This window comes from Pantherophis guttatus, chromosome 3 (assembly GCF_059756535.1).
Source record: "Pantherophis guttatus breed Tessera chromosome 3, ASM5975653v1, whole genome shotgun sequence".
NCBI classification, from domain to species: domain Eukaryota; kingdom Metazoa; phylum Chordata; class Lepidosauria; order Squamata; family Colubridae; genus Pantherophis; species Pantherophis guttatus.
The window spans coordinates 105,178,413-105,200,046 of NC_142065.1; the positions used below are offsets into that span (position 1 = coordinate 105,178,413).

General features: G+C 37.1%; 1 protein-coding gene across 5 annotated transcripts in view; it reads left to right on the plus strand.

The window, feature by feature from the left end:
- The window catches only part of SEC16B (SEC16 homolog B, endoplasmic reticulum export factor), a 76,126-nt gene that overhangs the window by 40,244 nt on the left and 14,248 nt on the right, over positions 1-21,634 (plus strand). For all 5 annotated transcript variants that reach the window (XR_015733199.1, XM_087890148.1, XM_087890147.1 and 2 more), the window contains exons 16-20: positions 3,257-3,362; positions 6,279-6,419; positions 12,292-12,405; positions 18,684-18,753; positions 19,511-19,777. Coding sequence is in view for 4 of the 5 variants with exons in the window: in XM_087890148.1 (XP_087746274.1) it covers positions 3,257-3,362; positions 6,279-6,419; positions 12,292-12,405; positions 18,684-18,753; positions 19,511-19,777 (698 nt within the window). In the remaining variant the exon portion in view is untranslated. The remainder of the gene's footprint in view (positions 1-3,256; positions 3,363-6,278; positions 6,420-12,291; positions 12,406-18,683; positions 18,754-19,510; positions 19,778-21,634) is intronic.

Genomic DNA, 21,634 nt, shown 5'->3' on the forward strand with positions numbered 1-21,634 from the left:
GTTATCATTACAGATAAATCTATATCCATTATATGCCATTGTACTCTATATCTCTACTTCAGGGGGACGACTTGAGGCTGGTTCATATTTAAGTGGGAGTCCTAGTCGACAGCCACTTAAATATGAGCCAGTAGTGGTGTGCAGCTGCCAAAAAGGTCAACACAGTCCTAGGCTGCATTAACAGAGGGATAAAATCAAGATGCCGTGAAGTGTTAGTACCATTTTATAATGCCCACACTTATAATGCCACATAAAGACCACACTTGGAATATTGCATCCAATTTTGGTTGCCACAATATAAAAAGTGTTGAGATTCTGAAAAGAGTGCAGAGAAGAGCAACAAAAATGATTAGGGGACTGGAGGTTAAAACATATGAAAAACAATTGAAGGGACTGGGTAGTTTAATGAAAAGAAGGACTAGGGGTGTCATGATAGGAATGTTTCAATATTTGAGGGGCTGTCACAAAGAAGAGGGGGTCAATTCTCCAAAGCACCTGAAGCCAGGAGAAGAAGCAATGGATGGAAACTAATCAAGGAGAGAAGCAGCCTAGAACTAAGGAGAACTTTCCTGATAGTGATAACAATCAGTGAAACTGCTTATATTCAAAAGTTGTAGAAGAGATTGGACAGCCATCTGTCTGAAATGGTATATGGTTTCCTGCTTGAGCAGAAGGTTGGACTAGAGGACCTTCAAGGTCCCTTCCAACTCTGATTTTATTATTTTGGGATTTCAGCTTTCAGATCTTTAGCAGACTTGACCTTTGCTTCAGTCAAAAATTATTGAAGTCCCACACCACTGGAAGTCCGCAGTTAGGCCAAGCTGCAGTGTTCCATGCTATATTGGAAGATGTAAAGATAAGCCCAACTCTCTGTTCAAGACAGGAGAACTTATACCATCCCAGATAAAAGATTGTTTAATCTTTTCTTGAAACTGTCCGGTGATGGAGCATCCACATCTCTGGGAGGCAAGCTGTTCCATTGAGTAATTGTTCTCACTCTCAGGAAATTCCTCCTTAATTCTTTCTTTAACAAGCTTCCACCCATTATTTTTTGTCCTGCCCTCAGGAACTTTGGAGAATAAGTCGATCATCTCTTCTTTGTGACAGTTCTCAAATGCTGGAAGACAGCTATCATGTCATCCCTTCTTTGTTAAAATTAAGTTCCCTTAACCATACATCAATCTTTCATTCCCCCTATTATACTCTATAAACCAGACTAAAGTGAATGCCCCTGAATTAGGGAATAGATCTGAAATGAAAGTATAAAAGAAATGTTGGAACTAGGCAATTTTGCAAAATTGGACATTTTGATTTTGATAACTATATTTGAATTTAGCCTGTGATTACTTTAGAAGTAAATCTACTAAATGTAATGGGATTTGGTTCTGAATTATTTTCATAAAATCAAGATTGTATAAAAGTATTAATAAAACAAAGCAAAGCACTTATCTTCAGTACCTATAAAATAGAATGACAGAGCACTGAGAAAATAGTATTATTCCAAATAATAAATATTAGCTAACTGTCTAAAAAAGCATATCCTATATGCTGGAATATAGAAATATAATTTATGCATTTCCTCTCCAGTGCCCCAGCCCTTCTTTTTTGCTACATAAAGTATAGCTACTACAAGATACCAATCATTCTGTGAAACAGGTGATTCATCTGCTACTGATTTCACTAGCATTCAGTATGGATGTCAAATGCTGATGAGAAGTTCAAGTATTGGGCAGACTAGGGAATATTAAGATTAAAATTAATTTTAGCTTCAATGTGGAAAGGAGAGTGTTTGGTATTCTGAGTGGGCACATATAAGTGATTCTCTAGCTGATGAGACAGGTAGAGATCTGAACTTCAGTGTACCAAAGTGCCCTGTTGAAGCTAGCTTCCTGTAAGATAAGGCAAACACTGCAGCTGATGTAATCATTCACCTTAAGAGGCACAGGTAAGGTTAAAAATCCAATTTACAGAGCCAGCAATTCCACTTATATTAATAGCGCTCTGGCAAGATAACAAGGATAAGTGTTTAATGATTCATTTCACCTTTAAGCTGGTTGTGCCTTATTAGTATGACAAAGCCAAACACACCTTGCATCTTCAAGCAACACACGTAACCAATTCTTGGGAGTCGCTTAAAGTAATTTCTGTGAAATCACATGTGTTTAGAAATCGAGTCTTAGGTGAAACCAGATTTTCTGCTTACTGCTTCCACAAAAGTTAACAATGAAGTATCCAAAGGCAACCCTTGTTATTATTTTCCTCCATTTTTCCATTTAAGGCAACCTCCCCATTTCTTAAATTTTCCTAATCTTTAAATACAACTTCTTCTAAAAAAAAAATAAGTAAAGCAACAGCTCCACCTAGGAGTAGAGAAACAACCTCCCTGTATCTTCCAGCTTTCCATTATATTGTAAATGAACTCTTAGGCACTCAAAATGAAACCATGGAGACAGCTGGCCTATAAATACATCCCTCTGGGAAGCTGTAGCTATTTGCTGAGAGGAAACTTAACAGGAGTTGGGTGGGCAGTGAATCCACTGAAAGGGAGCTCAAAGTCCAAATTCTATTTATTACATAATAAGAATCTCTATTCTCCCCATTCCACAGTAATCATAAGACAGAGGTCTTCCAAATTTGTTATTTCTACTTTGCTTTATATTTTCATTCATTAAGTCTCAATTTCATGAAGCAGACACAAAGGAAAGGAAGAAACCAAAACAAACTCAAAATGTTGCATTTATTTAAAGCATTTACATAATGTATTGTCTTTCACTTGTTCAGTGCCAGATGACTTAATAAAATAAAAATGATACAAAAATGAAGCCTCCATATTGTTGAATGAAGAGGAACAGAGAAAAATCAAACAGTGCTAGCAGGAAACACATTTTTGTCATGAGCAGTTTTATTTTTAAAGGCTATTAATTATAGTGTATTTATCAGGGAAGAAACATTAAAGATAGATTCCAATTTTTAGAATGAGATTTACCTTTTATTTTGCATAATAGACATGATGTGCCATTTTCTTTAATATTTTGAAAAATATCCAATAATGAAATTTTAGTAATACTTCAGTGAAGCTTAATTGCCCATTAGTTTTTAAGTTAGTTAAACAATCACCTACCATTTAGACTGCCAGCATCTCTAATTTTATCCTCCAACTTCTGTGGAAGACAGAATTTGATGGAAAGAATAAATTGGGCTCTAAGGATGAAATTAGCTTCTGCTTCTCAATTCTTGATCTGCTTTTTTCTTTCAGCCAGGCCTTTTCCCAGTTCGCAAGGACAGAATGTATTCACAGAATGGAAATCCTTGAGTATTGTCGGTTACTGGGGTGTTCCCAAGCATTCATCCCTTCTTTCCAGGTAATAACAAGCCAATTAAAAAGGGCCAAATATTCACAGGCCTTTATAACAAAAATATTTCTTGGAGTGAGGGCCTCTTGTTTAGTTTAGCCAACTTCCATGAACTGCAAATGGAAGGAGGCAGCTGTTTGAATTTCAAGGTTAGCAAAGCTTCTGGGGAAGGGATATAGTGCAGTACAAGGCATTCTATCTTTTTACAGTAAGGAAGAAAAGAAAAAGATGCTGTAAAGGCAGAAGCACTCTTTGGTAGAAGGATTGTGAAGGAGCAAATAACAGGTTGCTTCTGGTACCAGAAGGAATCCCCAAGCTCTTGTACAGCAAGGCTCACCTCTTCTGGTGATGCTCTTGCTGTCAAAAGATACATATTTAAAAAGCACAGCTGCAGAAAGGTTGCCTATCCCTGCTTTATGAAGATTTATTTAAAACTATTCTGAATGCTCTAGTCTTGCATGGAGAATCTGAGGTAATTCCGCTAAAGTATCTATGCTTTATGTAGTTACCTCTGTTATTTTTTTTTCAATCCAGGTTATAATTCAGTAGTCTATCAAAATTATAATCTCCCCCCTTTTTTTTGCTGATAAGGATAAAAAAATGGTTAGAGGAAATGGTAAAGCAGCAAATAGAGTTAAAACCAGAGTTATTTCTGTTAGTTATATTAACAGAGAAATATAGCAAAAAAACCCAATATTTAATGCAACATGTAATAACGGCAGCTAGAAATATATATGCTCAAAATTGGAAAAATGGAAATATACCCTCTGAGGAAATGGTAATAAAGAAAATATTAGAATGTGCTGAGATGAATAGGTTGACAATAGAAATTAAAGACAAAGAAGAAACAGAAGATTATTTAATTTGGGATATATGGTATAAATGGCTTGAGAGTAAATGCAAAGATTAGAAAATTAACAATGAAAGACGATTAATGAAATAGAGTATAAGTATAAAGAAAGATGAAGAATATTTATTATATACAATATTAGATTGCGGTAAAATGTCACCAAAAAATGTAAAATGTAAAAAGTATTTAGCATGATAAATATATAATGTAAACAGAATAGTATATATAAATGTAAAAAATTAAAATCTCGGGTGTTTTCCCGCGTCATATTAAATAAATTAGTTAAAATGTTTAAAATTCTGATTAAAATCCTAGCTTAAAATCTTCTAAAAATCCTTACAGAGCACTCTGCAAGGTCCTTTAAAACCTTAGCTAAAATCCTACCAGTAACTTTAAAAGTTTTTCTTATAGCAACGTTTCGACAGGCTCACAACCCTGTCATCTTCAGGCTCTTATCTAGTTTAGAAGCTGTGGGTGTGTTGCGAGGTCGGAGCTGTCGCTTTTCTATGTTTGCTGCTGCTGACGTATGCTGGTTAGTCTGTAACTCTATGTTGTGATTGGAGGACAGCAGTTTTTCTTCCTGCTTCCTCATCCTGGCTGTTTGGCTGCGTGTTACAGGCCTAACTTTCTCAGGTTCTCTATTATTATCTGTCTGCTGTAGAGGGGAAAGGATTCTGGTAGGCATCATAGCACCCTTGATTGTTAGTTGAGATCTCAGCCTGTGCAGGTCCCCTATTTGGGGACCTGCACTGAGAGAAACTCGAGTGTTAACATCAGAAGAGAGGCAGAGATTCCAACAAGCAACCAGTGGTGTTGTAAGGCCTGCCAGAATTCTTCCTTCTTTGCAGAGGGTGGCTAGCAATAGGGAGAGAGAGAAGATCGAGCCAGAAGACAGGCTGAGATCTCAACTAACAATCAAGGGTGCTGGGATGCCTACCAGAATCCTTTCCCCTCTACAGCAGACAGATAATAATAGAGAACCTGAGAAAGTTAGGCCTGTAACACGCAGCCAAACAGCCAAGATGAGGAAGCAGGAAGAAAAATTGCTGTCCTCCAATCACAACATAGAGTTACAGACTAACCAGCATACGTCAGCAGCAGCAAACATAGAAAAGCGACAGCTCCGACCTCGCAACACACCTACAGCTTCTAAACTAGATAAGAGCCTGAAGATGACAGGGTTGTGAGCCTGTCGAAACGTTGCTATAAGAAAAACTTTTAAAGTTACTGGTAGGATTTTAGCTAAGGTTTTAAAGGACCTTGCAGAGTGCTCTGTAAGGATTTTTAGAAGATTTTAAGCTAGGATTTTAATCAGAATTTTAAACATTTTAACTAATTTATTTAATATGACGCGGGAAAACACCTGAGATTTTAATTTTTTGCATATACACACCCGCGAAAACTTAAAAAGACAAATGTAAAAAAGTGTAGACATAAGCCGGTATAGAGCTGTTGCAAAGCGGAAACTGTAATGTAAAATGAAGAAAACTGTATAATAAAAACATTTTAAAAAATTATAATCCCCAGGGCTGTTTGTAGTAAATAACAATAATTCTCCCTTCCCATCTCTCCAATAATTCAGCATGACCTATTGAGCACCACTTATAATCTTGTGGGAATGTAGGCAATTGGCTTTCTAAGTGATACCATGCACAGTAGTTACTGGGTAATAAATGTCAAAAATACATTACTGCCAACTACATTGCCAAGAAATTCCAAGGAGTATTGACACATGTTTAACTAATTGGTTTCAAAATACTTTGGAGAGGAATCTGTAGTCTGTAATAGGAGTTTTTATACTTGGAATTAATTACTTGTATTATTTTGACTGTTGAAAATCTTTCATGCACGTGAGCTCAGTGATTTATTTATCAAGCTTATTAATGCAGATAATATTATTCACATAACATTTGTTGGGTCACTACTTTCTCTTTGCCATTTGACCACAGTAGTTGACTCAGTATTTTAAGACAAGGATTCATACAAACGAGCAGACAGGCTGCAACACTGAGAGTAATTCGAGTGTGTATTTCCTCTTTTGCGCCCATACATTTTCTCTTAATTCTCTTTCATAGGTATATAAACTGATTTATGCATCTCGCCTGATGGACTATGGTCTCGCTGCTCAGGCCTTACATTATTGTGAAGGGATTGGAATGGCACTTCTTGCCCAGAATCAGAATGCTTATCCTGTCCTCTTAGAGCAGCTTATCAAGGTGAGTGTCTGGTGAGGGACCCCAATAAGAATTGTGTTTATCTCTTAAAATTATAATTCTTCATGTACTTGTAATATGTGTTGGAATATGTGTTTTACACTGCAGGGAATTTCACATACAATTCATAATGCAATTATATACATTGTGGTTGTTGGTTTATTTATCAAATTCAGACTCTGTCCATCACACTTTCCTTTTTGACTCTGGTCAGTTTACAGAGTTAGTCTTCATTTTGTGTTGTGAAAAGAGTTGGGAGAAACCTTTTTTTAAAAGGTAACACATGTCAACCCACAATGCAGATTTCTTTAGCTAATAAATGAAAGATTAAAAGGGAGGGACATGATGCAAAACAAACTGTGTAAGATATTAAATGTGTACTTAGCACTGTGTACAGCAGCTTCTTGGAGCTCTAATCAGGACTGGATTGCGGTATATGAGAAGAGTTATTATATTCTCCCCCCAAATAATGATTGTGATAAAAAATGAACATTTCATGATTGGTGCAGTTTAGAAACTCATGCTGGTGCCAAAAGGTAGTTCTCTCCGATGCCAAATAGAAAAGGGGGGAATTTTATCTGTAATAGTGGCATAGATAGTAAAGCAATGGTTCTCCACCTTTTCTTCCCTTTAAAAACCTTTGGACCCCCAAGACTTAACTCAAGATCTAAATCATAACATTTCTTCAAGCCTTCGCAGACCCCCTGTGATGGCATTGCTCTGCGTGTCACCTCTGGCACGCGTGCCATAGGTTTGCCATCACAGCCCTATGGTATAGAATGGGTGCATCTTTTGTAAGGTTAAGGTAAAGGAGTCCTGTGGGCTTTACTATGCTAGTCATAATTGACTTTAAAGGGCAGTGCTCATCTCCGTTTCTTGAAGCCATTGAGTCAGCGCTGTCCAAAGACATTTCCATGGTCATGTGGCCAGTGACAGCATGGTGCAGCGCAAGTACAGGTAGTCCTTGACTTATGACCACAATTGAGCCCAGAATTTATGTTGCTAAGTGAGAAATTTGTTGAGTGAATTTTGCCCCATTTTATAACTTTTCTTGCCGCATTTGTTAAGTGAATCACTGCAGTTGTTAAATTAGTAACACCGTTAAGTGAAATTGGCTTCTCCATTGACTCTGCTTGTCAGAAGGTTGCAAAAGATGATTGCATGTCCCCAGGACACCCCAACTGTCATAAATATGAACCAGTTGTTAAGCATCTGAATATAAACCATGTGACCATGGGGATGCTGCAATGGTCATAAGTGTGAAAAATGGTCATAAGTAACTTTTTTCAGTGCTGTTGTAACTTCGAACAGTCACTAAACCAACTGTTGTAAGTGGAGGACTACCTGTATATGACGAAACATGGAATGCTGTTATCTTCTTACTGAAGTGGTACCTACTTATCTATTTGCATTTACAAGCTTTCTAACTGCTAAGTGACAAGTGACAGAAGCTCACTCCATCACACTCCATCCACCGGAGTATAGATGTTCTCCAGCGTGTTTTAAGCCACTGAGTCACCTCGCCTCTTGTGTCTTTTGTGCACTGGCTATATTCTTTCTTACTATCATGCTGAATTGTCTTTTCCTGTCGTCTTCCCTTTTCCTCCCATTTTTTAATTTTTAACAGAACAGGAAAATAATGTCCGAAAAGGCTTTTCTGGGATTGGCAGAAAAGATTTTTCTGTGAATAGATTTAGGAGAAGTTACTCATTCCCATCTATTTCTGATCATTTTCTATCCACCCCTGTGGCCATGGTGAGGAGAGGAGAATTGGGAAAGCCATAGAAATAAGTCCCTTTTTGGAACTTTGTAGAACTTTGTTTCAAGCATGGACATTAGAGGGGAAATTAATCTTATAATAAGTTCAGACAAATGGGAAAGATGAGTGATTTGTATCACCAAACAAAACTGGATCTCTTTGGGGTTGAGTCTAACCCTGTGGAGTTAATTAACTACTGTAGATACAAACTCTGTTTTGGACATCATTATTTCCCTTCCCCAAAACCTGTCAAATATATCATGCAAATAGTAAGAATGATTTTCAGTTCCTGAAATTTCAGAAAGACTGAACTGCTTCTCCCTTTTATCTATAACAATGAGATAACTCCAGTGATATTCACATCAAAGTAGGCATCTACAAGCTCATAAAAAAGGGGTTTTTGACCATAATGCTGTCATGGCCTTCTTCCTTGTTTTGACCCCTCCCTACTAGAAGCTGCTGCATTGTCCATTTTGATTATAGAAGCAAAGAAAGCAACTTGATTTCAATCTCTGCCTGAATGAACACCTGATTTTTGTCCACAATTCTTAAGCAAGAAAATTGCATTTGATTACAGTTTATTCTTTGAAACCCCTTTAGTACAAATGTAATATGCTCAAACAACTCCCTGCTGTATTTTGAATTGATTCACAGAGTCTTCAAGGGCAAATAATTTCAATAATCTGTCCTAGAGGTTACCATGACATATGTCAAAATAGCCAAATAATTACTGTTCAAAATAAGCTGCTTCTCCAGTGAAATCATGAATGGGGGCTTATTCACTTGAATAGCAGTAGCTAAGATTATGTCTGTCCAGGGCAAAGCCTCTGCCTTTCCCCTAACATTGATTCAGTTATATACCAACTCAAAAGAAATGACTCCTCTTAATATTAAAACATCACAAATTACAAAAAAGTACTTTGCATATTTCAAATACAGCAGTTATGAGTCAGCCTAATTTGTCTAATGTTTCATCTGATGAAATTTATATTTTACTTCATTTGTGTTTCCTTCACATAAACACATTAATATGAAGGGCTGTAGGCCCTTCAATCTGAGAAGCATCTTTGACCTGTATCAGGAAATATATCTCTCAAGAGGAGCAGCTGACATGAATAACCTGCTCATAGGAATCAGATTTGGAGATGATGGTTGCAAGTGTGATGTGTATTCTGGCAAAGAGTAACATAGATATAGGGATAAGGTGCCATTTGTTGACTGGTTCTGCATAATAAAAGTAATCTAAAAGGTAAAAGCAACTTTGGATCCAAGCTTCCTCTCTCTGTTTTTACCTTTATAGGAGATGTGTGTGTGTGAACAAAATGAGCAGGTAGCATTTGCAAGAGTAACCGAGTAAAATGTGGTACCTGGGGTCAACATCAGAGAGGGGCTTCTTTTTGATGGGAAGGTGGGTTGGAGATGTTTGTAAAGCACAGCTAAGTATTCTATGTCAATCCCAACAATATACATGTTCTCCAGATGTACCCTGCCAATTGTGGTGAAAGTTATGTTGCTACCAAAACCAGAGCTAAGTGACCTCCAAATGTTTGGCTTAAGAGTGTGTTCAGGAGGACTGTGGGTGCTTTGCATTGTTTCCTATAGCTACCTTAGAGAACAAGTTGCAAGTTTCCTCAGTGTGAGAGCACGGAGCACCTGGCTGCTTCAGAGATCTGTATTGCTGTATTCCTACAACAGTAGAAAGCTAGCTGTCCTTCACAATAGTTCTCTCTCTTTATAAGGAAACCTTTCAAAGAATACGTTATTGGCCCTATTTGTTTGGGATATGTCTATGGCTGGCACAACAGCTATTGGTGACTGTTCGTTGTTTGTTTTTGAGAGAAACTGGAGAGGAAGCCTACAATTTTCAGCCCGCCTGAATTACCTTCTGAAGCAAGGGCCTCACCCTGCCTTTTGAGAGAACTAGTGCTGCCATACAACAAATCATTTTGTAAGAACCGAGCGAGGACTTTGGTGCTAATGAACCCATTGGAGCACTCAATCAAATGGTCCAACCTAATTAATCTCATAAACAAAAAACCGTGTTAATAGCCATTTTCATAAGAGTAAATGTCATGCTACATTACTACAATTAATATTAAATTCAGGAGTACAAATGCAGCTGTCTGACTTTCTTAATGTTAGTATGACACATTTTCTTCCTTTGAATTGTTCAAGGTATAAATGTTGTGCTTGAATGTTGTGCTGAACTCTGCTTCTTGTTCAGGAAAGGTCTTTACTCTGCAAATGAGGGACAATGTTTTTGTTCCTTTTTCAAAGAGATTATAAGATTAAAAACATTCTCAGAAAGAGAGGTTGCAGAAGGTGGCTGAGAGGGTGTTTCATTTTTCATTTGTTTACTCTAAAAATGCCCAGTGTATTTGTTTGTGGCATGCACCCCAGGCTTTTATCCTCCATACAGCTGGTTGTTTACCATTTCAGAATTAGAACTATATTTTACTTGAAGGAAGGAAGGAAGGAAGGAAGGAAGGAAGGAAGGAAGGAAGGAAGGAAGGAAGGAAGGAAGGAAGTTGTAAGCTCCTACAGGCACTGTGATCCAACAGAGCAAGGGAAAAACGTTATTTACCATTTCCAGCAGATAAGGAACTAAGGGGAACTCTTCTCCCCTCCCTGTAGACTTCCTAAACCAGTTCTTATCTCTCCTCCTTTTATTTCATTCTGCTGAAAAACATTTATAACACACAGGAAAAATTTAAAGGGGAAATAAACCACTAGGCACAATCCTAATCCAAATAGATCTTAGATGAGATGAGTGCAAAGGGTGCTGTTGTGACAAAAACTTCAGACACCAGCATGAAAAATCCAGATGTTAGGGGGGGGAAATCCATCCAGCAACATAATATCTCAGCATTATTTTAAAAGGAGATAGCAACACTCTCCTTTTCCTCTGGTGTGATATAAATTGAAAAACAGGGCAAAAGAGAAAGATGCTTTTAGGAGCAGTAAAGGAGATGGTGGGAGATTTATCTTCAATATGCAATCTTATTAAGCTGAGAATCCAGGAAGCTGTTTTCAGGCAATTTAAATTAATTTGTGCAAAAGATACATTTTAAGGCATACTGTGACAAAGCAACATGGCTGAGCGCTCTTTGGAAATGTGAATGATGCCAGTATATTAAGAGCTGTTTCCCTCACTAATTAGAACATACGACTCCTTGCAAAGCAGAAAGCAGAAGGAGAAAACAGCATTCGTTCTTATTAGCAAAGCTTGATATTAATTTTAGATTATACTAAAAGCAAAATGAGCTGGCACATTCTTTTTTAGACAAGGTTTAAGGGCAAATAGGGCAACTTGTAGTAGGAGTAATAATTCTAGGAGTATCAGTTATTTATAAAAATAACAAAGATTGGATATGAATAAATAAATATATTTGTAATCCCTGAATCCCTTTTGTATGTCTGGAAACTAAGGCACAGTTTCTTGCAATATTAATGCAAAGCAGATGAAAACAGAAGTTTAAGCCCTAAATTTATCGATCAATAAAGGCTTCAATGATTCCACCCACCCACCCAGCCCTGCCTGCCTGTATAATGTGGTATTATTCACTTTTCAGATTCTTAAAATGTAGTTCCTGGCTTGAGGTCATATTCTAGTTCTGTTAGAAAATAACCCAGGTTGCAACCGAGCTGATTTTAATATTTAATATTTATAGCTGCAGCCTGGGTTATTTTCTAACAGACCCTCATGATTGCTTATGAAAGGTGAGTTACCATCTTTGGAAAATATTTAAATTTAGTCCTCCAAAAAACAGAACCTAAAATAAACACACCCAAACAAACTCAATCACATACTGTACAAAGAGATGGTCTTATAAAGGATCAATAAAAGCTGGACTTTTCTAGTCACTTTCTGTTTCCCTCCCTTTATTTGCTCATCAAAGTCTTAAAAGTTTTTAATAGAATACAACCCTTGGTTTTATAGTATCAGAAAAATAGTTCTACTGAAGGCAATGCAATGTCTATAGAGTGAAAGATTGTTGCTAGATTCTCCTCTGCCCACAATTTATTTGCTTCATTTAAAAAAAAAAAATCTTTGTCATGCAACTTAAAAAGTCTCTAATAGCTTGGTTACTAATTCTTCTCTTTCCAATGGAACAGCTGGCAGACCGATTAAAGTTCTCTGACCCACGGCTCCTGGAGAAGGCAGAATATGAGATGGATTTGGAATCAGATTGGCTCATTGAACTCAGAGCCCGTTGTCAACAGTGGGAGGTAAGAATTATGGGATGGTGTGCCCTTGCAAATAGATTGATATGTGATTTTGTGACTCTGGCACGCAGATTGAATTGAATCTGAAATCAACATGTTACTAGAATTGATTATTTTTTTGTTATGCCAATTTTATTATTTTTATAGAGACAGTGAACACATCTAACACTCCTTCCTCCTCCTATTTTCCCCACAAAAACATCCCTGGGTGGTGGGTTAGGCTGAGCGAGAGTGACTGGCCCAAAGTCACCCAGCTGGCTTTCATGATTGAAGTTTCTGCGTTTCTAGCCTGGTGCCTTAACAACTAGACCACTTGATGATCAGTGAAAAGTATTCTTATTTTCCCAAACACAGGGATGAAAGTCAAGATCTGGGTCTGCCAAGTATCTGGCTTGATGCAGCCACTGTGTTTTCTTTATAGGTTTTCCGTTTTTTATTTAATTGTCATTCATTGAATGTATTAGTTTTAAACCGAGCTGGACTTCAGTATTCTGGGCCAGGCAGACTTGGAATTTAGGGTGTTTTTTTTTAATTGAATCTACATACCACAATATCTAGTTGACTGATTAAAAAAAAAAGTCAAGTGGAACCAGACTTAATTCATACTTTGATGGGAGCCAGCCAGAAAGTCTCAGGGCTGTAGGTTAGAGATGATAGTCAAAGTGGCAAACTGCTTTTATATTGTTGCCAAAAAATCCTCATGGGTGGGTCCATTTAGTCACCAGGAATCTAGTTCAATTCAAAGGATTGACTCCTTTTCAATCTTTATAAGGACTGAAGCTGAGGAGGTGGGAACTTACTGATGCTTAGGTCAGTCAGAATTGTTATGTCAACATTTAATATGCGTCCTTCATTCTCAAGGCTAGGAAGAGGATGACAAAATTTCCACTGACTTAAACAGGCAGGAGGAAAAGATGTAAAATTTAAATCCTGGAATAGATACACACTAGATATATAGAAACACACATAAGCAAACCAAGTCTGATTAATTTCTGTGTTCTAAGTTGACTACAATAAAGTAATTTATCTAGCCACCTGTCTATGAAACTTCTTCTGTATATAACTTCCTGCTCCTGAATACGGGATTAGATTTCTGGTGAACTAAGATTTATTGCCCTGCCTAGTGTGAAATCTAACCCTAACCCTAACCCTAATTATTTTGATAGTGGTTCAGATTGTCATAGACACATACTATATTTTATTTTCACTACAATGGAGCTCTATAGTGAAATGTAATCCTATGCAGTGAATAAGGGAAGGAGGAGTCAATTTTTTTATATTTGTGGTAAGGAAGAACCTCTCCCAAGAAAAACAGAGGCAGAGTTAGTTGGAGAGAGAAGCAATTCATATATTTATTTAAAAATAAATCAGCTAAAGAATTGTTTAACTAAAAGTCTCTGGCTTTTATAATATGAAAAGAAAAATAGGAGTTGGAACTCTTAGCCATTCTGCAGTGATACAGGCTTCTCAGCATAAGTAGCTCTTCAGTCATGTGAAGTCCTGTAATTTGCAGGTGGATTTGATTTTAATAGCCCTGTTTGGAAACAGGTTCCTGAATGGCCATCAACCAGAATGCAAGAGAAGGGTAAAATTAGATGTGCACTACCATTTATGCTATGGAAGCGCAGATCGTGCAGATTTTTAAATGCCTGAGCTTTTCTGCTGCTGCTAGTAAGGTGGTTAGTTTCTCTTGAGAAAATTTGATGAGCTTTGGGTGCCCAAGAGATCCACAAGACAGCTGGGGTTTGCCAGGGGTATAGGCATAACTTTCTGGATCTAAAGACAAATCTCTCATTAGTGGTGCAAAAATCCAGAGAAGTGCTAAAGTTTCTGTATCTCTTTTTTTGGTCATGTCTATCCATTATTTAGATTTGCCTGTTTTCTCTCCCGTTGTTTCACCACAGTCAGGAAGAAAGGGAAGGGTGAGAAAAGAAAGGGAGCAGCTAACACTGATTGATGAAGAAGCAAATATAGCTTCCAAGGCTCAGGAGTGGCCATGGAGGAGAAGGTGGCAGGAATAGCAGTAACACTAACACTTCCCCTCCCTCTCTAAATTTCATTTAAATGTAAAGAAAAGCTTCCTAGTGGTAAAATAAATAGAAGGATCTCCATATAAAGATAAAGATTCTCTGTTTCTGGCAGATTTCAAGATCTCTCTTGGGGAGGTTGACTGACTTTCCTGCACATTGCAGAAGATTGGACTGATCAATTTCAGCCTGACATTTCTATTACTCCTCTGTGCTGCTCTTCTGGCATATTTCCAGGTAGAGTCTTTGTTTGGGCTACATGTTTGGGCTGTAAAAATCTAAATTGCACATAGCAGCAAAGCGATATCAAAAACTCAAATTCATTGTTGTCCTCTAGTGGGTTGTCTGGGTTTTTGCAGCCTAATCATGAGAGCCCTATATTCCACAATCAGGTTTTTTAAAGGGGCAGAACAAGGAATGGGGTAGCAAGGTGCAGTTGGACAGGCCTCCCATGCTTGAGGACACAAGACAAGATACCACTTTGTATTCCTGGTATTTACACCACTCTTTGATACTGACAAACCTAGAATATTTAGATTTAAGATGGCTGCATAAGAAAATGGATACGTTTGAAGATTGCAGAAATGAAACTACCTGCCTCAGACTGGTTAGTTCTAGGCATTGTGAACTTTATTATTTGCTTATTTATTTGCTCAATTTATATAGCCACCCATCTTACATTCCACATGTGACTCTGGGTAGCTCACACACTTTCCAAGGCTTTACTGGAACTGTTTTAATTTTAATAAGGGGAGTGCAAATTGAAGACGCTTGGAGCTATTCAAGAGCAAGATTATTAAAGAGGCCGGTAGAAGTTTGCTAAAAAGCATAGCCATCCAAACAAATCTACAAAGCAAAATTTTTTGCTTGGCTAGGTCTTTCATCAATCTTTTCTGGTCTCAAGACCGCTGGGGCCAAACTATTCATATCTTATTTTTAATAAAAGGGATTGAAAAGGGAATTCTGGAAAGATTTAAAACTGGTTTTGGAGGGTTTGTCCCTTAAACTCTTTCTTCTTAAACTTTCATAATCAATCCTGGAGTAAATCACCTTTATAGTGTATATAAACATATACATATAAGGCTTGATGTATCCCTAAAAGTTGCCCATTCTTGTTATAGGGGACGTTGCCCACTCTTTGCCCCATCCTGTTACAGAAGGAAAGTAGACAAAAAGTCTGGTTTGACAAACTTTATTCCACAGTCAAAGAACCTACAGTAATTTAACAGAAGGGCTTTAGAAGTACTTGTTGTGGGAAGGGACACGCACAGGGGTCATTTAGAATGTCATGCTAAAATTGCTGAATGTTACAAATATAGATAAAGAGATCACAGCTGCATTCTAAAGTGAGAATACATGCAAAATATAATGAGGATTTTTTTTTTTTGAGAACCAATTGCAAGCTTGATGATTCTGCCAAATCATGAGAAGTGTCTTGGAGACCAACAGCTGTGCAGTGTGTTTAAAACTGATATACAAACTAAAGAAAATGGGTTTTCAGAAGTTGTCTAAAAAGCTTCCAGAGTGCATTGTCTCCAACTGACTACAACATCTTTGGCAGCAAGAAATTAGGCTTCCTAGGAGTATTTTATAGTTAGTAACCAGCACAGAGGCAAAGAATGTAAATGGACAGAGAAGCATCTGTTGAAATAGACATAGTATGTTTATGAGGAAAAACAACATAGAGTCTTGCAAGGAAAAAGAAACCATGAAGATTCTTTCAATAAACTAGAGCTTAAAGAAAGAGTTCTTGCCTAGGCAGTTCATCTGGCCAGAATGATACCAGAGTTGTTGCCAAACTGAAAGCAGAACTGGAAAAGGGGGTTAAATGTGGAGTAACTAAATGATTGTAGCAAACTAATGCATGCCAAGACGACTGGCAGAGCTTGTATGTATTTAGAGCTTTAAAAAAGTGCACAAAGTCATGAACAGAGAGAAACAGCAATCTTCCATGATTTGCAAAAGCCTGCCAGTAAATTAGGCTCATCTTAGGTTGAATTATATCATTTGGTTGAATTTTCTTTAAAAGACAAACTGGAATTTTTAGGTCTCTTGGGTTGTTACAGTGGAAAACATCTACAGCACTTGGAAGATATTTTGATTTTCAGGAATAGCAACTTAGTCTAAAAGCATAAGTCAATGGACTTGACTGAGATTGCCCAAACTTTTAGTCCTGTAAAAGCTGTAATTTTCAAATAGAACAAACATAATGTAAATACCTCTGATGCTTGGAAGAGTTTACATATCTGGGACACTGCAGAAATGAATATGAAATAAGCCCACATCCAAATATAGTGGAAGCTTTACTATCTTTAATAGAACTAGCAAGATTGGGGGCATGGTGCAGTATTTTAAAAGATTTCTACATTTGACCGAAGATTTTATCAAACTAACTTTAAATATACTGCTCAAAATAAACCATTTGATGGTGGGGACAGGTACAAGATAAAGCTTTTAGATGTGTCAAGCATCTCTTAACTGAAACCCTGTTATTGGTATTCTACAATGTCAACCAGCATTCTATTATTATAATGCCCAACAACAGCAGCTATGAAATAGGAGGAGGAGGAGGAATGCTCCAAAAACTTAAAAGGAAGCTGAAGTTAAAAGCCTTTTCTAAAACATCCACAGATCCAGAAACACAATATGCCCAAATTGAAGGCAAGATTTCATGGGAATGTGGAATCCTTAGAGCTATATATAGACTAGAAGGAATTGGATTTCCCTGATAAGTTGCAAATATTTAAATTTGCTTGGGTACCAATGAGATGCCAGAGTCTTGCCCTTGAAATATTGTAACCCTCATATAATGAATATATAGTGGCAGATACTTTATTTTGGCATCTGCTATAATTTGTGATCCGGATTTACTGAAACTTTCAGAAGAAATTGATGATTGCTTTTAGATTATTTTATTAATGTATCTGGATCAGTGTTTACAATAAAGAATTTAGATAGGCATCTGTCCATGCAGTGTTTTGAATTGTTTGGAGAAATATAACTTGGCACATAATAGAGCTGCCATCACTATTTATAAACCTAGTGGGGAAAAAGTGGTCTAAGCTGCAAAATGAATTTCCAATAGATGTACAGTACACATACACACCATGTTGTACATATACTATATAATAAAATTAGTCCTAACCTGCATGGCATTGGTTTCCCAAGATCTCAAAGGTGCATCAAATTAGATGATTAAAAAGAAGGTCAGAACAAGCCAAACGGGAAACAATATCCTATTTACATAAGTAAAGTAAATAAGTAAAATAAAATAAATAATAAGTAATTTATTTACTTATTTCATTCGTTCATAAGATTTATAAACTGCCATTGCTCCAGAGGTGGTAGGTGGAGTGACATCAGATTAATTTTAAAAAGCAGCAATCTTTTTATTTTCAGGAATTTCCAGAAACATGGTCAAACTGGATGTTTGCCAGCAGCCCCAAACTCAGAATTTGAATTAATATCAAAGGATGTCAGTGTTCAACCTTTATCATCAGATTCAGATTCCTTGTCTTCAAATAGGAATGACTGTAGAGGCAAAGTGATTCAAAAGCCAATACAAGTAGAAACTCCTTTATGTAGCTAGAAATAGCAAACATGTATGGAGTAACTAATAGCAATAGCACTTAGACTTGTATACCACTTCATAGTGCTTTTACAGCCCTAAGCGGTTTACAGAGTCAGCATATTGCCCCCAATAATCTGGGTCCTCATTTTACCCACTTTGGAAGGATGGAAGGCTGAGTCAACCTTGAGCTGGTGAGATTTGAACTGCTGAACTGCAGCTAGCAGTCAGTTGAAGTAGCCTGCAGTACCACTGTGCCACCTTGGCTCAGCTCATATTAATACCCATAAATGGGGTAAAATAACGCCCAGGTGCTAGTGCTCTGTTTCCTTCCTTAGAGATAGAAATTGAAATTATTAATGTTGTGTGTCTAATTCCTAGTGCAGTGTGTTTTTTATTTATTTTATTTCATTTCCCAATGACTTATTCTTTATATTTTCTTTGCATTTAATGTTTTAACCTATATTAGCCACTGTGAGTTGCTTGGCAAGCTGGCAGTCATATACCTAGAATGAATAAGTAACTAAATAAACAAAGAGATACGGTAAATATATTATTCTGACTTGTTGAAATTGAGGGTTTTATAGTAGGGGTTTTTGTTTTGTACTTACTTACCTGGTGCCCCAGAGTTTATACCATTATCAGGATTTGGATTTTATGTGTGTTTTCTCTTTATCTAATTTAAGGATCAAAGAGGGTTTCCCAACACCACATCCACCCAGCCAGAGGTTTTCAGAGGCAATGGATCAATATCAGGTAAAAGAACAAAAGAACAAATTGTGGCAGGTGTACCCAGAAGGTGTATTCTAAAATGCATCAGATTAAACCAAACTAAACTCTTTCAAGTTTGATTTGAAACATTTGAGAACTGAGTTGGTTTCAAGTATACATGCCACTTGGAAAAGGGGATTTATATTGAAAGTCTGCAGCTATAATTGCATATGTATTTGTCTAGGAATGTATCTTATTGAATCAGTAAGCCATAATGCTACCATTGAGAGATGGAAGGAAACAGTGAAATTCACAAGACTACACTTCTCCTAACTCTAGTCATACTGTGACCCTTCTAAAGCCTTCTAAAAACAATAGCTTTTGGCCATGGCTTTTTTGGAGATGAGGAGAATGGCAGTATAAAGAAGGTTGCTTCTGAAAAGAATGAATTTGCTTTTTGGAATCTAATTCTGTTCTCCCTCTCTTTTCTACATTTCACAAATCTTTCAGTGAGCTATTTGCTTTTTTAAATATATCCACCAGTTTTGCATAGAGGCACTGTACCTGAGAATTATTGGTGGAAGAGATAATCCTATTTGCAGTCTGATCTTAGACATGCTTTCTAGAAATTTAAACCTTTCAATGGTTATGGTTACAAATTATAGTTACAAGGCCAATCTTCTTTTAAATTAACCCATTTAAGAGTGCAATTTTTTTTACCTTAATAAGATAATTAATTCCTGGCCTCTTTTTCTTATCTATCAGTTGGGAATGATACTAATATTCAAATTTGGATTATCAGGTTTGGCTCCTCATTTTCAGTTTGCACAAGCTGAGGTATGCTGGGAGAATCTAGAGCATCATCCTTGTAGTCATCCATCACCTGTTAATTCAAGTGGGCACCAACCAGATGTGGATCAACAGTTGCATATCTATTCTGGACATGGACATCCTTCAAAGAGGACAGTTGCCAGTTTAGAGGCTTGTTCAGCAGAAAATGATCAAAATTCCACTTTGTTTTCAGGAGGTCTTTCAAATGATCCTTCCTCACATCTGAAACAGCCATCAGGTAAAGATGGGTGCTTCTGCAGCAGTTATCCATGATGTTCTGTTAGTTGACTTTAATTGTAAGGAACTATAGGGCCACACTTACCGTTTGTTCCTATTGCACCTTATTGTCCTCTAGTGGCGTGCAAGGACGTTAGGGGTAGAGAGTGAAGTGCAAGTAGAAAAATAGGGACCACTTTGGTGGGAAGGTAACAGCGCTCCATGCGCCTTCGATGTTTAGTCATGCCGGCCACATGACCACGGAGGTGTCTTTGGACAGTGCTGGCTCTTCGGCTTAGAAACAGAGATGAGCACTGCCCCCTAGAGCCGGAAACAACTAGCACACATGTGCGGGGGACCCTTTACCTTTTTTATATACTACTTAAGGAAAGCACAAAAGAAGAGAAATAATTGTTCATTCAAGAATAGAACACAAGACAACTGAAGAATTTTAAGTAGCATTTCAGTTTTAAGTACATTTGGTAAACCACCATATTCTCCCTCTGCTGATTGTAATGATCTAGAAATAATTAAATTAGACAAGTGAAATTCTACATTTAAAACTCAATTCAGATAACTAATTTCAAGCTTGTCTCTTTTCACAAATATTGTTGATAATGCCAAGCTGTATTTATGCATTAAACAATTTCTTTTAAGCTTTGAATGGCAGAAGGCAGGAAGACAATCCTTATCTTGATGTTAAACCCCAAAGGCTCTTTGAAAGACAGGAGCATTTGCTAATCCTTTGGATTTCAGGGTAGCTAGGAAAGACATGGATTGTTTGAGAGAGAAGGATGATATATTTTTATGGGTAATATTGAAGACTGTGTAATGGGAGAAAATAGTATGATGAAAACCCTTCCCAAAGACAGGAAAATAAGAAATATCTAAGCAGGGAGATGCAGGCCAGAGATCCACATGCCCGTATCACTCCATTCCACTTTAGTTAGTCTTTTTCTACTCAACTCTTTTACAGCAAATCATTGAAATCCTGGGGCTGTTCCATAAACTTGTAAAACCTATTGGTGTTTTTATTCCCTGAACTTATACTGCATAATGTCGGATTTTTGGATCCAAACAGACAGACATCTAGCCCACAACACGCCTGACATTGCTATGGTGGAAAAGAAAAAAGTCTGGTTTATTGATATTGCAATACTAGGTGATACATAAATTGAAGAGAAACAGCTAGAAAAAATAACAAAATAGTGTGATTTGCAAATTGAATTTGAGCAATTATGGAGAAAGAAATCAATAGTTGTACCAATAGTAATAAGAGTCCTTGGAGCAATACCCAAAGGGCTGCCTAGATACGTAGGAATTTTCAACTTATTGGATCTGAATATCCTGATTTTGCAAAAAAGCCCACCTTACTTGGAACTGCCTACTTAACTTTAACTACCTTAACAATTCTTGGTTAGTACTAAAACTGTTACATTTTTATCAGTCCCAGACTGTAAATCTGCGATTTGAAGATTAACCATAACAATAACAACAATAACAATACCCTACTGTTATAAAAATGATCTTATTTTAGCTCCTCTATCTTCTACTCAGCACTATCATGCTTGTTTAATAACCATTTCATTATTTCCAAAGATGGTACTGCAATAAATCTGCCAATTTCCAAACTATTCCTGTATGTTCTTGCTTGGATCTAAATGGCACTCTGGGTGAAGGTAGATATACACTAATCTCTGAGCTGATGATGGTTCTTTCTGTGTCTTTTGCTCCTAAGAGCTAAGGAGATCCTCCAATTTATTTATTTATTTATAATTACCACTGGGCATACATGCTGGTAATTCCTCTTTGCCATTAGTCCCAGTCCATGTACACCTTATTTTCTCCACAGTACCATTTGTCTTGCTCTTCAGTTGAC